Source organism: Macrosteles quadrilineatus, unplaced genomic scaffold (assembly GCF_028750875.1).
Source record: "Macrosteles quadrilineatus isolate MER2022 unplaced genomic scaffold, UCM_ALF_1.0 Scaffold_4__1_contigs__length_99947679, whole genome shotgun sequence".
NCBI classification, from domain to species: domain Eukaryota; kingdom Metazoa; phylum Arthropoda; class Insecta; order Hemiptera; family Cicadellidae; genus Macrosteles; species Macrosteles quadrilineatus.
The window spans coordinates 16,977,645-16,994,870 of NW_026542597.1; the positions used below are offsets into that span (position 1 = coordinate 16,977,645).

The window sequence follows — 17,226 nt, forward strand, 5'->3', positions numbered from 1 at the left end:
ACTTCAAAAAATCAATTACATTCTACTAGAAACTTTTTAACCAAACTATTCTAAATTGGAATAAGGACCAAAATTAGAACCTACCTTATGATGGTTATTGGTTTGCTTGAATAGGAAAGTCTCCACTTTGGCACAAGAAATGCCAAACCTTTACACTACAAAAATTATAATTTTTCACTATCACAAGGCACAGGCAACATTTTCAACCAGAGGATGTAAACACAGCCTCCAACACACAAGTCCCGCACTATAACAAAACCCCTGAATCATCAGTGAATAGCTGAAATTAAAATTTATCAAACCAGGCCAAACAAACAGGACACAAGTTTATAAAATAAATTACATTTATGTACAAAAATTACAATTGTATTCTCCATGGACACAGAGCAAGAAACAGCAAAGCTAAGATGATGAATGTGTTTGTGTGTTGTGGGGAAGCTGCGCTGACAAAACAATCGTTAAGGTTGCACGTGGAGGAGTTGATGATATCGTGGTACTTGTCGTACAGGGTGCGCCAGTCACACAAGCCGTTGGTGCAGTTCTCTAACTCTAATGGCTTCTCGTTCAAGTATATCGCCACTTTGAATCCATCTGTGCAACTGAAACACATGATTAAGGATGTAACATATATCACAAAGGACTAGGTTTTTGGGGTTATAGTGAGGATACCAGGCTTGCCTGAATGGGAAATCGTCCAAACTGGTATGATAAAAAAAACTTTACATTATAAAATATTAGAATGTTTCACTGTCACTTACACTATTTCAACTAAGAAAGCGAGTTTGTCAGGCCTATTGGTGGCAAGGAAGTACAACAGAGTTCCTTTTTTGTTAACACTGTTGCAATAATGCCCTGGCCCCTTAGGCCTGAAAAACTCTCTTCCTTAGTTGAAAATTGCGTCAGTGACAGTGAAATACTCTGACGTTTTATTTATATAGTGTAAAGTTTCGTGTTTCCTGTGCCAGTTTGAACTCTTTCCCATTCACGTTAGCCTGCTGTCTTCACTTAAAATCCTAAAAACATGATTGTATTAGATTTATACAACGTTGACACATTAGGATGCCTTAAAATTTAAAGTTTAATGCTTAAATTTTCAATTGGGATACATACTAAACCCAGTGTAAAAGTTCTTGATCACCTAAAAAAAAAACACAGTGCTCAGCTCGTAATTGTAGCTTTTTGTAAATGTCCCTAAATAAAGAAACAGCTGGAAATAGTCTGTAAAAAAGCTACACAGATGATATCTCTATTATTCTACAATCAATCATGTCTAGCTAATAATATAAATACACCTAGTCGTTGCTGTCTCGAAAGTGGCGGTAATGATAAATTAAAGAATTTGTTGAATACGCCAACTTAACAAAGTTAAATTGAAAAGAATTTGTAAATAATATGATATTTTATGTTACACTAACTAGCACAGCAGAAACTAAAGAAGGCATAATTTTTTACAGTAGTACACTATTGGAGTGGCTCATTCAAACATGTTCTTTATGATAAAAATATCAACTTCCTACACCTGATCCATATATAGGTATGTCTATTTCAGTGGTATCCAAAAGTCAAAGTTCACGATCATTTATGTTTATACTTAAGGTTTACGACTAGTGTGCGTTACTTGTGAAGTGTGACGGCCAGGTTAGCAGCGAAGGGGATGTACTTGGCGAGCCGCCAGCCTCTCGTATTGTTGTAGTCAAACTGCGCTGTCAGTGGAACCGAGTTGTTCAGTAGACCCAGCCGAGACAGGAACCTCTCAAACATGCCGTTGTGAGTGAAGTAGATGACGACTGGGGTCGTCCCGTTCTGCTGATTAACTGTGGCACTGTAAAGTTCAACATTGAATCGCTAATGCTAACAATATCAGAATGATGCTGGGGAAAAAGTGCAGAAGCAACATTACTAAATCTACAAAACAAAATGTTTGCATAAAAATGAAGAAGGTTACCTAAAAACATTGCAACAAACTTAGAAACTGAAACCCTCAGCTGTGACGCAAACCAAACATGTTTCATGTTAATTTTTCACCAAATATCACACCTGGCTCAAGGAATGTATTAAATATTCAATTTTACCCAAAACATTGTATGAATTCATAAAACTAACCGCAACTCTTCATTTTCAACAGGTTTATCATAATATTAAATATTTTTTTATATTCAAAGAACAAATTAAGAGCTTCCGATTCACGGAAGGATAATTTTTTAAATGTGTTTAGATACAATCACCCAAACCAAAAGCCAACAAATAAAAAAATTGAAAAAAGCTAGGAATAACAAAAACAAATGTTACGATTTCTTACTTGAGTCTGAGGATCATATCTCGCAGCAGAGGACAGGCTACTTTGATGTTGATGTCCATACCAGGGCCATGTTTGTAATAATAAAGCAAGTCCTCTCTATACTCCAGGATCTATAGAATAACATATGACATTATATTATGAATACTTCCGTTCAAGAGAGTTTTTTTTTTTTAGCGTAAAACTTAATTATGAAAGAGAATATATACTCTGTGTAAAATTGATTACTTAAAACTTCGTTGAATCAAACTAATAGTGCTTAAATCATTAAAATATTACGGACCGATCGTCTATGGTCCTCAATAAAAAGAATTGAGTCTTGTCAAAAATAATGAAAATTTTTCACGGCAAAATCATAAAAATTTTCCAAGGTCGTGGAGACATTTTCATCTATTGCTGACAGACACTTTTTGTGATCGTGAAAATAAAAGCTTGGCTCATTTAATAAATCTTTTCCCTAGCATAATTTGGCTCCACCCGAAAATTCTATCCAGCCTCAGGCCCAACCCAATTTGAAGATATGAGTGACCCCCAAAAACCTAGTAAATAAATGTTATTTAAGAGATTTTTTCAAACAAGTTTTAAAAATTTTTCGGTTCTGGAATCTGTTTTCTAATTTTACTCCTGCCACATTTTGAGACGTAGTGTCCATTGTATCCGAATAACTCTGTGTACCACTTGTTTTCTTTCAAGATTTTTGTTTCTTATTTCGAATACTGTACAGTTCTGTGTGGTCTTTTTTGTGTTATCACAGCTTTGGAAACAAAGAAAATTAAGCATAACACGTTTGTTTACAATCGTGTTATGTATTAAGTATTTTCTCATCTTAGAGATCTGCCTGATCAGATTCCAGATCCTGAAATTCTGTGAATTTTTTTTGCTAATCGTGATGGAAAATGTCTGCAAAGACCCCTCAAATATAAACTTTCCAACACCAAAAATCATCTTGAAATAGATAGCCTTGTTGTGACACAACAATTGTAGGGTTTTGTTTACATATTATTGACATTTCAAAGAGCCAAGGACATAAGCCAATATTGGCGATGTTTGTTGATATTGTTTTGTTAAATGGTAGAGAATAAAGCAACATTACAACAGTACCTTGAGCTCCTGTTCAGTAAATGCTGCACACCACGCGGATATTTCATGTGGCTTGTATGCTTTGTCATAAGCGCACATTTTATACATGGCATCCACCTGGGCTAAACGGACAAACTTTTATTTCAAAAACAATAAAACTATAGCAACTCTACTACTTTACTCTATAATAGCTATACTTTACTACTCAACTCTGACCTAACTAACTAGAAGTTATGAGACATTTCACAACAGCAATAAGCATCAAATCTCGTTTTGATATGTTTCAAAACCCATCAGGGAATCCCTACATACAAACACTAAATTTAATTATTTTTGTCAGTTTTTATCTAAAACTGCAAAAGGATTGATCAACTTTTCAATTACTTATTGAATAATAAATTAGCAAACCACTTTGCACTTTTTTCAAAATCATCCTGAGCTAACCTAAGAAAACAGCAAACATTTTAGGAAACCTGTTATATGCTGTCTTAAAGTGGCATAGCAAGAGGGGTGGGCGGAGAACGGACCACCAGGGGGGAGGGGGATAGTAAATTAAAAAGTTTGAATTTATTGAGATTGGTGTGCAATAAATAATGGGTAGGAGCAGTTAAAGCTAGCATTAAAATGATGATTTAAAACAACAGATATTTTCCAAATAGTACCTTCGGCTTCCGTCTGCTATAGGGGTTAGTTTCATAACCCCCCCCCCCAACCACTCTGGTCCCCATCAAAAAAATCTGGGTGTCAAAAGACCTTGCTACAGTACACATTGTTGTTTCATCAAAGAAGTAAAAAAATTATTTCTACCTACTGGGGCGGATGTCAAAGAAAAAGCCGAGTCGTCGACTGACTCGGTCGACCAGTTCACTCACGAGTAGAGAGTTGTGGAACCTGTCTCGCTGTTGTCTGATTGGACGACTGCCTGCGTAATCCAGCATCCAGGTACTGCAGTTCATATAGCTCTGACATAATGAAATAATTGTAAGGTTTTTTGGGAATTTCTGTAGGATAATAGTTAAAGTAAGTTAACGTTTAGTCCTACCATCAGTGTATGTTCACTGTTTTTAAAGTTGAGCAAATATGTCCATAAAAAAAATAAAAGTGAAAAAAGAAAAAATCTTGTTCTTTTTACATATATACCAATGAAAAAAAGAAACAAACAGATGCAACCCTTAAACAAATACTGAGAAAAATACAGTGTGCGACCCTTATTAAACTCACCGATGCTGTCAACTTCAAGCCAAGCCGGACACCGTTAATTTTATTAGATGGGCCCACCACTCCAGAATTAATAACTAGGCGGAGGCCCATGTGGACAGGTTACAGGAAAAGACAAGGCTGCCAACTTCTTTAAAAAAAATGTTCTATTTTAAGTTCTCACCCGTAGAAGAGCATTGTTGGGCTCAGGCTGCGGAATATCTGCATCAGGAAACAAAGCTCTCAAGAAATGTTTGGCACTTTGGTTGGTTCTGTCAGACTCCGTTATGAGAAACTGTAAAGCAATAAACCAAAATCAGTGTAATGTATCAACTATTTTCTTTTTTTCAATTTGAGCCTACGTGTTCTACAATTTATTAAATGTGAATAGTATATAAATGTTGCTAGAGAAATATAGTCATTGCCAGTCTAACGGATTGTTTGTTTCATGCCACAAATAAACTTTTACAACTAAAACCCAGATAGATATAATTTCTTATCAAGATTGATTTGTTGGTCTGAAACTTGACCTGAGCCCGATTTGAAGTTTAACTAACAATGAATCCACCCACCCCATAAACTTCTACCTGAGCCGTCCACCTGTTTTAAGAGAAACTTCCATCCTGAAAGGTCAGCATATTTCAGGTATTATCTTTGAACTCTGATCCAAAGACCTATATATTTGGTCTTAAGTCAACCTTCCACCTGCATTTTTACTGAGCCTACCCCAACAAGCTTTACCACCAGGTGAACTCCTCAATGTAGCGATTCAAACCCTCGATGTATGATTCTGTCTTCTGACCGGGGAAACACTTCCTCATTATACCTGTCATCTGCATTAACGACACTGACCAACCAAAAGAGCAAGCATATTGGTTCTAAACTTGACTTCCAGGTTGCAGATAGCCTTTAGTCGTATTGGTTTGTTTATGATTGCATAGATTGATATTAATTAGTGGAAGTTAGGTTATAGTGCTGTTTCAAGATAAGGGCCGCCTATGAAGGTGGTCAAATCAAATCTGCTCTATGTAGGTGATGCAAACATAACTTAACCTAATCTAACTTTTCCTAACCTCAACCTAACCTAACTTTACCTAATCAAACTTAACCTAACCTAGCATAGGATCATATCATTCAGCTCCTGGAGCTCAAAGGGTTACTTGTGTTTAAAGTTTATATTGTATTGTAAGTTAAATCAGTTACCAGAAAGTTGTCCGGGTCGTACTGCTTGAACAGACTTGGCCACCTCTGAAGATGTCTCTTGGCCAGGGACTCCATGTCCAACTTGCCTTGTTGAGTCAGACGATTGCTCTCTGAGATTGGAATGTTGATCGTCCAGTTGGCAAGGTTCGTCAAATCTGCCTCACACAGCTCCACATCTGTGTACAAGGTTGACTTGGTTGCTAAATTGTCAATTATTTCTCCGTAAGATGAGCTACGGCATTTATTTTGAAGACATTGTAGAGGTCATCAAAGTAATTGTTTAGGTTGGTTGGCTTGTGTGAAGTGAAAAAACAATTATGTATGTAATTATGTAAGGGTTGGAATCAGTAACCAGGAAGAGTTTGATTTTTAGAAAGTCAAAAAACGAAGACAAGAAGACATGATTGAACCATTGAACCCAGACTATTGTACTTGGCTCTCAACAACATCAGAGCAGAAGAATAAAGATCAGACTATTTTGTTTCCTATGGCCCTAAGAAAAAGTTTGAACTCAAAGAGGCAAAAAGTTGATTTTGATCAATTTTGTTTTGTGTTTGAAGCTAAGCCAGAAAAAGGATTTTTGTAAAAAAAATGGACAAGATAACAACAAATCCGTTAACACTCTACCAAAGAATTTTACTCTTATACCTTGTACAGAAACGTTGCAAACTTTACTATTTGAAAATAAACACATTTTCATAAAATTCTTAAATTGTCTAAGTAAATATCTATTTAGTTGTGCAAAAGCTTCAGTATCCAATAGTTGATGGTAAAACCGAAAAATACAACACATTAAAATGGTTGGGTCTACTAAGATGTTTACTTGCACAATGCTCGCCAAATTTAACTAAACCATAAATAATTCAAGGCTCTTTAATGAGAGTTGATGAATGAGTGATGTAAAATAACTTACTGTTAAAAATTTTCTGGTTCCGTAAAATTCTGTTTTTGACACTTTTGAGCTGTTTGAGGGGGCGATGCTCCTCAAACATCGGATAGCGAGTCCCGTGACGAACCAACTCCCATAACATCAGTGGAGGTGAACATTCTGGAATTGCGAGAAATAACTACTTAAAAACATTAAAAATTTATACAAAACCATATACAAAAACACTTATACTGCGCATTACTGTACACTATAAGGAGAGAATGTTCTTTTCAATTAGAGGTATTAGTTGGAAGTGTGCCTTGGCTGGTGGGGGGGTCAGAGCAAACACTCATAGCGGGACTCCCTTACTACAAAATACCCCCGCCGCAGCAAACCTGCAGACTAAGCGAATTTCCATTTGCCTGATTGGATTTACACTAAAACGTCTCCTTAAAAATATCACATTCCTTATTTAAATAGAATCAGTTTAACACATACTTAGGTTTGCTGCAACAGGGAGGGTAAAAGTGTTTTTGTATGTAAAATGTTAATAGTTAGTAAGAAATAAAAACATTTTCCAAATTTGGGCAAAATATGTTAATAAACAAGCAAACTACAACAGTTTACTTATTCTCCATAAGAATAACATGGGAATTTTAAATTTACAATTTTTTGGAATTTTCTCCGTAACGATTAGGTGCATTATAACGCTTCAATATACTAAATTATTTGTTTTTTTAAGCTCTACAAAATAGTTTAGAAAGAAATTGCAAAATGTTATGTATTTTGAGTCAAAAATGGGAAAAACCCATTTTTACCCCATAAAACCCCCCATAAACCCCCGATCCCACGGTCCGATCATGCTGGTTCGCGGACTCGTTCGAATAATTGTAGGTTTACACGTTTGTACCGAATTTCATCAAAATCGGATCGTTTTTGCTTGAGTTATCGCGCTAACGGACACATATATAAATCTAATATATAAAATTCTCGTGTCACAGTGTTTGTCTGCAAACTCCTCCGGAACGACTTCACCGATCGTTATGAAATTTGGTGTGTAAATTCTGTAGGTATGCGAATAGGAAGTAAACTATTTCCCGTTTCGAAATTCTTAAAAGGGCTCCGCCCCAGTGGCTCTGGAGTTTCCCATGTTAACCTTATGAGAAATGGAATTAATGAATCTTAACAGCTGTTTCAATTAAACAAGTTGGTTCTGTTCTATGATGTTCAATAGCATTAAAGTTACAAGGATTACCAACAGGGTGCAGCACTATTATTTCTTTTACATTTATGACAACAGCTAATTTGCAACCAAAAGGTGAGTGAGCGTAGCGAACGAACTTCAACCTGGAAGCGAGTTAGCGTAGCGAACGAGCTAACCTGAAGGCAAGTGAGCGCAGCGAACGAGCTCCAACCTAAAGGTGAGTGAGCGTAGCGAACGAGCTCCAACCCAAAGGTGAGTGAGCGTAGCGAACGAACTTCAACCAGGACGTGATTGAGCGATGCGAACATCTAACCTGAAGGCAAGTGAGCGCAGCGAACGAGCTCCAACCTAAAGGTGAGTGAGCGTAGCGAACGAACTTCAACCAGGACGTGGTTGAGCGATGCGAACGAGATCATCTTGAAAATTAAACGTAACGGTACTTAAATTAAAAATAGTCAAAGGCAAGACAACAGACAACGTCTGCCGGGTTTTCCATCGGTCTGTCTTAGGGGAAACCTATAACTTAGGCGATACGAAGTTCGCCGGGTCAGCTAGTATATATATATATATATATATATATATATATATATAAATATATATATATATATGAATTTGAACGGATGGTGTTTTTGGCCTCTAGGGACCTCAAAACGAAAAAAAAAATCGGTCCCGGGTCCAGGTCTTACCATATGAGTACTACGGTAATAGCTTATTCCCTATATGGGAAATTCGCTAAAAGTAGGACCGCAACAATACCTACTAAACTAACAAAACTATAATGCATAATATTAGTATTTATACTCATCCCTTTTTCTTTTTTCATAATTGACATAATTTAAATTTACAACGTTTTAGAATTTTAATGTATTTTTCACCGAGAGCCCCCAGAGGTGCATGGCCCTGTACGACCTTCTCGCCTAAGGCTGGCTCTGCTAAAAACCATGACTCGACAAATATTTTATTTGTATACAAGTCTTTACCAAAAGCTTACCTTGGCTCTGGAAAGGGGGGGCTGACTCTTTGAATTTAACAGCGTAAGACGTTTTGGTGCCGAAGAACAGGTATTGGTGCTCGTCTTCCGCGTAACAGTGGTACTCGTCTCGGATGCGTCGACTTGCCGCAACGGCAAGTGAAGTTAGCAATAAGCCGAGAGTCCCCATCGGCAAATAGTGCGCTTGAGGAAACTGAATCTGTGAATAATTTACTGAATAAGATGATAAAAAAATTACTTTGTAAATTGTTATCAAATAATATTTCAGCAAGTTATAGATATTTACAGGCTACTTGATCACTCCCTTACTTGATAACAGCAATTTAACACATGTGAATATGTTTTCAGCTGTTTATGAGTGTAGAATAGATTGAGATGTTTACAATAACATAGTAGTAAAACAGAAAGTTTTCATGTATTTGTTACCCTTTCTGTGGTCCTTTGGGTTACGAGATATTTTTATTTAGCTGGTAAATTTCCTTAGTCTTGATTTCATACTTAAATGTGCTCTGATATAGAAATAAGCTCCAAATTCTGTGTTTTAATACGTCTCTCTACAGCAATTGACAATTAAATCCCATTTAGGGACACTTTCATATCAAATTGGCACAAATAATTTAACTTTAGGTTACCAGTATATGCAAACTTAAATATATTAGTCGCTGATAAAAATATTAATGCATCAGCTTGATCTCAACACTTATTGTTTGATTTCAAACTTGATAATGAGTCTGAAAATAATTTAATTTGTAAAGTAATAAGTTTTAATCTATATATATAATTCCGTAAGTCAAATTTTTGTAAAGAAATTGTGAGTGACTGGATGGCCGTAGAAGGATGGGAGGGGTCTTATTTTAAAGGTCTTGACGTGAATTTTGAGGGAAAACTATTCATTTTTTTTATTTTTTTACTATAAGTTCGCAACAGAATAAAACTTTTCCCATTAATACAACATGGGGTTTAATTTGTTTACATCTTTTGAAATTAAAACAGCTGTGCCACAGATTTGAAAACAGTGATCAATACACGCAGTTGGTTTACTTTTTGAAATGTATACTATAATAAAACTGAAATATTGAAGATTAGTCGGAAAAACGTCTGCATTCTTTGTTTATATTTAAATCATATACTCAAGTTTCATTTTTTCATGCTTTTACGTTATTGTCGTGTTAAAGGAATAAACGACATAGAATAAATATTCTGTATAAATAATCAAAGAGTCGAAATTAAATCTAACTTCTGTTTTGTTTTTATTTTTAAATCATATGTTCAAGTTTATTTTAAATGATGTTGTTTTCTTTATATTTTTACACATTTTAAGGTTAAGGTTGTGTAAACCCAGACAGCACGTGAGCTTGGACTAAGCTTGGTTTTTACATATTTCTGAATTGGTATGACAAACTTGGAGTTTGGAACCCACTACAAATTTAAAACAGCTTTGGTTAAGTGAACTTGTGTGAATGAGCCAAAACTAAACTTGTTTTATTTACATATATAACCTGGTTGGCCAAGTCTACAATTTAAACACCTAACCAGACCCACGACAAGCTTGTTCATGTGAGTCCAAAGTGAGCAGTGCCATATGACAAAAGAATTTTCCCTCCACCCCTACCCACCACACGCTTCTAAAACCTGTTTCTTTGTGCTGAACCACCATTTTTGTTGGATTTAGACTTCCTCACTCTCAGTTGTCAGTTCTCATTTATCTTGTTTTGGTGTTGTGAGTTACTCGTTTCGTTACTAGTTGTGAGTTTTGTTTGTGGTTTTGATACCAAGACGAAGCAAAGAAGAATTAAGGGATTACTAGCTGTAAAGGTAAGATTTACACTCCATTGATAAAAAATATACTTGTGTTGGTTAGTCTATGATGAAATAAGTAAGCTAAGTTAAGCAAACAATTAATTTCATTGCATCAAGAACCCCAGAATTTTGTTTATAGCCTAAACCTTTTGCACTTTAACCTTTGTCATACTCAGCGCTTCACTGAATCGACAACGTCTACTGCTGAACTCTACAGAACAGTGCCAAAATTTGTGTTTAACCTTAACCATTATAGTCAATGCCTTAACCTAGTCTACAGATAAAAACAGGCCAAACCATTAGTTAACGTTGTTTGTATTCAGTAGCCTTGTTGATAAGTGTAAGTTCCTTTATCACATGCTGTAATCATTATAAAAGTAAAACAGTAAGAAATAAAAGTTTGATTACAATTTTAAAAACAAGAGTAAGTTAACACCCTGTGTTTGCAACACCAACAAAAATGCCAAATAATCAAATAATTCTAATAACAAATAAAAATTATGAAAAAATATTTAAATAATAAATTTTAATAAACCAAATAATTCGTCTAATGCAATTGTATTTTTTTATAGATCTTATGAAGCAGGCGGTGGAGTTGATGGATTCAGAAAAGAAGTTGAAGGTGAAGTGGAAGATAGTGGGCATTGTATTTATTATATTAATAAATTGTCTTGAAATGTGAATGTCGTCTTGTTTTCTAAACCCTAACAGATCATATATAACCAATATTTTTTCCAAGATCACTTAAGACTAATAAAATAGGCTTCATTTATTGATCATAAATGTTTCTTGGTAAAAAATTAATTATTTTTGTGTTTAAGAAAAAAGGTGGGCTAGCAAATGAATGGTGTGAAACAGCTTATATGTTAAATAGGTATAAATTATTTTACTATTACTATAACCTATTATAAAATTATTATTATTATCTCTGATCATGACAGTAAGTCATAAAACTTCGTACCAAGTCTGAGTGAGTATGCATGTGTGAGCTTGTTTGCCCAAGTCTAAAATGTGCTAAAACCAATTCCAATATGAGTCTAGGCCAAGTCCAATATGAGCCTACTAAAATTGGGCTTGGGTCCCCAAGTCCCGAACAAGTCCATAATGAGCCTGCTTAATCTACCAGACCTGTTTTGTATCCATCATTCCAAGCTTAGAGTAGGTTTGTGACCATGAGTTCACTGTAGGTTTGGGGTTGGGACTTGGGTTGGACTTGGGGAGCCAAACCCATAACAAGTTGAACAACTGCCAACTTCGGTCTCTAAAACAAGTCAAAACCAAGCCTACAGACTTTGGTGCCTGAGTCTAAACCAGGCTTGGGGACTTGGGCCAATGGACTTGGAACAAGTTCCCAGCAAGCCCATTGTGCTGTTGGGGAATATATACAACTAAAATAACCTATACATGTTATTGGTTCTAAAATGGTGTATTTGCATTCCTTCGTAAGTAAATTTTTTTAGTGCAGTGAATATACAACGTAGAGTAATCATATTCGATCATACTTTTATAAAATCACCAGGGATTCAAGATGTTTTGGTATGTAGGCTGCAGTGCTGGATATATATTCTTTTCATTATAAGTACTGTAATTAATATGAACGCCAGGGGAATACCACAAAGGCAGGGAACTGTTCATAGGAATGACAGTGCGCGTAGGAGAGCAAGAGTAGATAATGACGAACTTATTGTTACAACCCCTTTTTAGGAGACCCATGGTAGACGAGAGAAATGTAAATATCCATGATGCAGGATTACTGGACCAAGAGTGCATTCAATGTTGTGCTCTTCATTTTAGAGAAGAACTAACGAATAATCATTTTATGACATGTTGCCATAACGGACTTATTAACCTTCCTCAGTCAAAAACTAATGTAGAACTTAAAAGTTTGTTTGAAGAGAGCCCACAACTGTATAAATTCATTCGACAATGCAACAGTGCGATGGCTTTTGCTTATTTTTCAGCCAGTAAGAAAGATATTCCAGGAAAAGGACCATACTGTTTCAAAATTCATGGACAGATTTATCGTTCAATCTCAGATTTGCTGACTCAACATGATGAAGACCCCTTGTATGGCCAATTGTACATTATTGACACATCAACAGCAACAGAAATTGGTCAAAGGCGTCGATAAAATAGTGACTTAAAACCTGAAATATTGTCAAAACTAGCTGAAATTCTATTAGAAAATCCATTTGCACAAATTTACAAAAGAGCTTCGGAAGAAATGGTTGTACAAGGTGACAGTGAATTAGAACTTAGGTTTGTAGACAGGATAAATATGGATCGTCGTAGGTATAATAAGCCTACTGCAGATGAAATTGCAGGCGTCTTCAATTCATCTGAAGGCGAACCTCCAATGAATTTTTAAAATTCCAAACAGGGAAGCCTTTATTTATCCTCATTAACCACAAGACCAAAGCTACCTTAGTAAACCAGTATTTATTCACAAACAATGATATGTTTGCTGCCTTTTCATGTTAAACCACTGGAGTGATTCAAATTATTTATTGAAAATGACATCAACAAAAGCAAACAAAGAAGAACAACAAACTGGTTTTTAGACAAAAGATATGGTGTAGGGATGCCTATTCTGACACATAGATAATGTTATTCTGAGTTTGTTTAAACACCGGTATTGCAAAAAGTTGTTTTAGATTTGAGCTTTTTAGGGACTTATGTCCCTATACAAGCCACTAGTATATTAAAAACAGTGTTACACAAAATTTTAATTTTAATTATTATATACATCAGCTACTAATGCCTAATATTTCGTCCAAACAATTGAAAACTTATGGCCAGCTTGTATATTACTGCTTTACATTTTAATTGAATATTTAAGAATTGTGTCTTTTACAAAGAGTGTTTCTGCAAGGCATAGTATGGTACAGGAAGTCAAATCATCCTAATATAAGTTTATCGATAAATCAATTTATTTATTGAACAAAAACATTATATTCAAAAGTTTGTTGCATAACACAATGCTTTTACTGAGTAAAAGTCTTAAATGAAATGAAAATGTGTCAAAACAGATAAAAAAATATATTATTGAATATTTAAGTAGCAAAAAAATCTAACCCTTATAGATATTTAATTTTGACTGTTTTTGTTGGTGGTATAAAGAGTACCTAGCATAGCAATTTCTAATGGTGTTCGTATTGTTTTAAAGTTACTTTAACACGTTGGGTGCTGATGACGGGAATTCCCGCCATTGCTTAACATTGAAATAAATGCAATTTTCATGTTCAAACATGTCAACGGCACTTTAAGTGTTAATAGGTTGTGTCATTCTTAATTATTTTTAGATTGTGTCATGTAAAACTGTGGTTCCGCATAAGAGCAGTTAAGAAATTAAGTAGTTTTAAGAAACTTATGAAATAACATTAGATACAATTAGCTTATTTGAAGCTACATTTTCTCTTGTTCAGAAATTATTTAGCTACTTCAATGATTGAATCAAAGATGTATACTTACAAAAGTTAGTCATGCAGGGTAGTGGGTGCTCTGCTGCTGATAAGGATCTAATCACTGATAACATCAATTCACGTAATCAGCTGATTAGTCAACTAGTCCACGATCATGAGTCAGCAACTAAAGTAACTCAGGCTTTGCATAATAATCTACAAAGCAGTTACTTTAAACATTAAACTGTTCAAAATAAGAGATGTTTAAACAATTATTCCAAAGTGACATTGAGGGTTTGCGCACTAAATGTTTATACAGGGTGGCCAACAGGAACCGGACGTTTTTTAAACCAATAGTATATGCATTACAGTTATTGTAGGGAGGGGTGTCACTGATTGTCATATTATGCCATTTTATTAACTATGGAGCAACAGACAGAAAACGGTGTGTTTGCTTATAATGAGTATGTGCAGAATGCCTATCACGGCAGCACAGTGATGTTTTTTAGTTCCATTTCATCTTAGACCCCATGATATAGTTTCCCGCCAAAATACAATTCTATGGTGTGACAATTTTTGGAAAACACAATGCATAAAAAAAAATCACTTGATTGAAAAATAACTGTTAGGACGCTGTAGATGTAGAATAGGTTTTGGCAAGCTTTGATTTTGTCTGTGTTGATATGCTCAAGCAGTTTTTTATCGAGGTCACAGGTGAGACGTTTGATAAACAATACCTATGTTTATTTTCAACAAGATCCACCGCGCACACTGCTAAGACCTTAATGATCAAGGTGTGTACTGTTTCTAGGAAAGGTTATTGCAAGTTTGTGTGATTTTCTGTGGCCCCAACATCACCAGATTTGAGCGTAATGAATTTTTGCTGTTTGGTGATTTCAAATTTGCGTCTACACTCACAAACCCCCAACCCAGATGGATCTTACAGACACAATCAATCAAAAAGTGGCGACAATTAATGGTGGCCGTGAAATTCAATATACATCTTAACAATTAAGCTGTTTCTTTTTTGACCAAAGACAACATTTTCAAGGTAAAGATTTTATCCTAATGTTAGTGGAACTGTTTCTACTTGGATAATCAAATCAGCAATAAGTTTTTATGTTCTTTTGTATACATAATACTATTTACAAAAGATGTAATATTACAGAGTTATGACCTCACACTTTAAATTGGAAAATTGGAAAATTGAAGCCTGTAATTTATACATATTTTCTGCAAAACTGCATCATAAAAGTTTGCAAACCTCGGAGTCAGCAAATGTTTTCTTTGAAGAAAGAACTATTTAGCTGATGAAAATCACACTCTTACACACCACATTGATTAATGAAGTACCTAAGCATATTAATGACATCTAGGATCAAACTAGCACCAAATATTCAAAAGGAAAACAAAACTAACACAGTTTCATATATAAATATTTTATTAAAATTCACTTCCAATACCTTCCCAAAAAGGGCGACAACAACATTAAACTATTCTATAGAATCCACAACAGTATCAAATGTATTGAAAATAAACTGTACAAAATATGAGAGTAAAAAATTATAGAAAAATATCTTTTGCATTTACACGCTTATTACAACTTTCATTAGTTTCATTAGGAATGTTTTGGATCTTACGATCCAACGGCAGTTTGATTTGGCTGGACATATTAGTTTTAGTACTGTTCAATGGTCTTTGGCCTTGTTTTCATGTAAACGTACACTACGATTAAGAAGAATATGACACCTAAGACGGGCAAGACTACCGTTGTTACATTCTTCTTGTTCTCAAGAAACTCTTTCTTCCTCTGCTTTCGCTCCTTTGCTGACTCCTTTGTCTTTCCTTTGAGCTGCCTCATTGTTTACCTGAAAAGTTGGGTGGAAATTAAAACGAAATAGGCTTATTTTAAATTTTTGTTTATGGACCATTGTGTTTGAAGGCGTAGTATGGTTGATTGGCTGTAACTTTGTAAATGTACTCTTTGTAGGCTACCTACTCTTGTTATAGGTCTCACCACCCTAAGTTGAGGCAGCCGAAACTGACCGGGAGCACGACCCTTAATAATCCAATTAGCGACACTTCCGTGAACGCTCTAGTCCAATAATTATCATTAACAAATTTTAAATCCGATGTATAAATTTTGTCACTTACATTAATAACTTTGATTTAATACACATTTCCGTTTTCGTCCCATCAAAAACGGACAATGTTTACGGTTTGTGAGCCATAAACAAAAACACTACTGGGGTTTTTGATGGGACAAAAACGGACAATGTTTACGGTTTGTGAGCTATAAACAAAAAACCAAGTAGTGTTTTTGTTTATGGCTCACAAACCGTAAACATTGTCCGTTTTTGATGGGACGAAAACGGAAATGTGTATTAAATCAAAGTTATTAATGTAAGTGACAAAATTTATACATCGGATTTAAAATTTGTTAATGATAATTATTGGACTAGAGCGTTCACGGAAGTGTCGCTAATCGGATTATAAAGGGTCGTGCGGGACCAGCCGGTAATGACCCTCCCGGTCAGTTTGGGCTGCCTCAACTTAGGGTGGCGAGACCTATAGTTCGTCCCTGGTATTTTTTTTCTTGTACCTACGCCAGTGGCATTTTTAATGAAGTAAATTCAAACCTTTTTAAGGGAAGGCGGTCTTAAAAAAATGTAATTATAGTAGAACCTCTTTAATCCTAACCCCTGTAATCCGAACGCCCACTAATCCGAACGCCTCATTGCTGTACTCTATACGCATTACAGTAGTTCTTTATTGTATACTGTATTAATTGATATACGCACCATAATTGTTCCTATTGTAATGTACAGTACTGTTTATTCACTATGTTTACTACTGTAGCCTATTAATAAACACTGTATTTTACTTTATACTCACTTTATATTTCACTTTTCCCGAAACAGTTAAGATCCATTTTAGCCACGTTTTAGCTTATTGTTATGTTAAAACAATTAACAATAAGTTTTGTAATCTGAACTATTCAATAGTCCGAACTACCACTTGTCCCAATTAGTTCGGATTAAAGAGGTTCTACTGTAATTGGGGAGTGAGCTGGTCTAGTGGTTAGAGCGCGGGACTCCGGTTCCTGGGGTCCCGGATTTAAATCCCACCAAATCACCAATGGATTTTATCTAGGCTAAGTGATAATGCCGTAACCCCTAGGTCTAG

General features: G+C 35.2%; 1 protein-coding gene across 1 annotated transcript; it reads right to left on the reverse strand.

Annotated features, from left to right (window-relative positions):
* Positions 1-348: 348 nt before the first annotated feature.
* LOC128992771 (multiple inositol polyphosphate phosphatase 1-like) lies at positions 349-15,901 on the reverse strand. The gene is made up of 10 exons (XM_054416512.1): positions 15,818-15,901; positions 8,840-9,038; positions 6,690-6,824; positions 5,777-5,952; positions 4,758-4,868; positions 4,188-4,338; positions 3,398-3,498; positions 2,300-2,409; positions 1,619-1,822; positions 349-599 (listed from the first exon to the last, which is right to left on the reverse strand). The coding sequence occupies exons 1-10, from the start codon at positions 15,899-15,901 to the stop codon at positions 359-361; spliced, it is 1,512 nt and encodes a 503-aa protein (XP_054272487.1). The 3' UTR covers positions 349-358.
* Between the last annotated feature and the right edge of the window lie 1,325 nt (positions 15,902-17,226).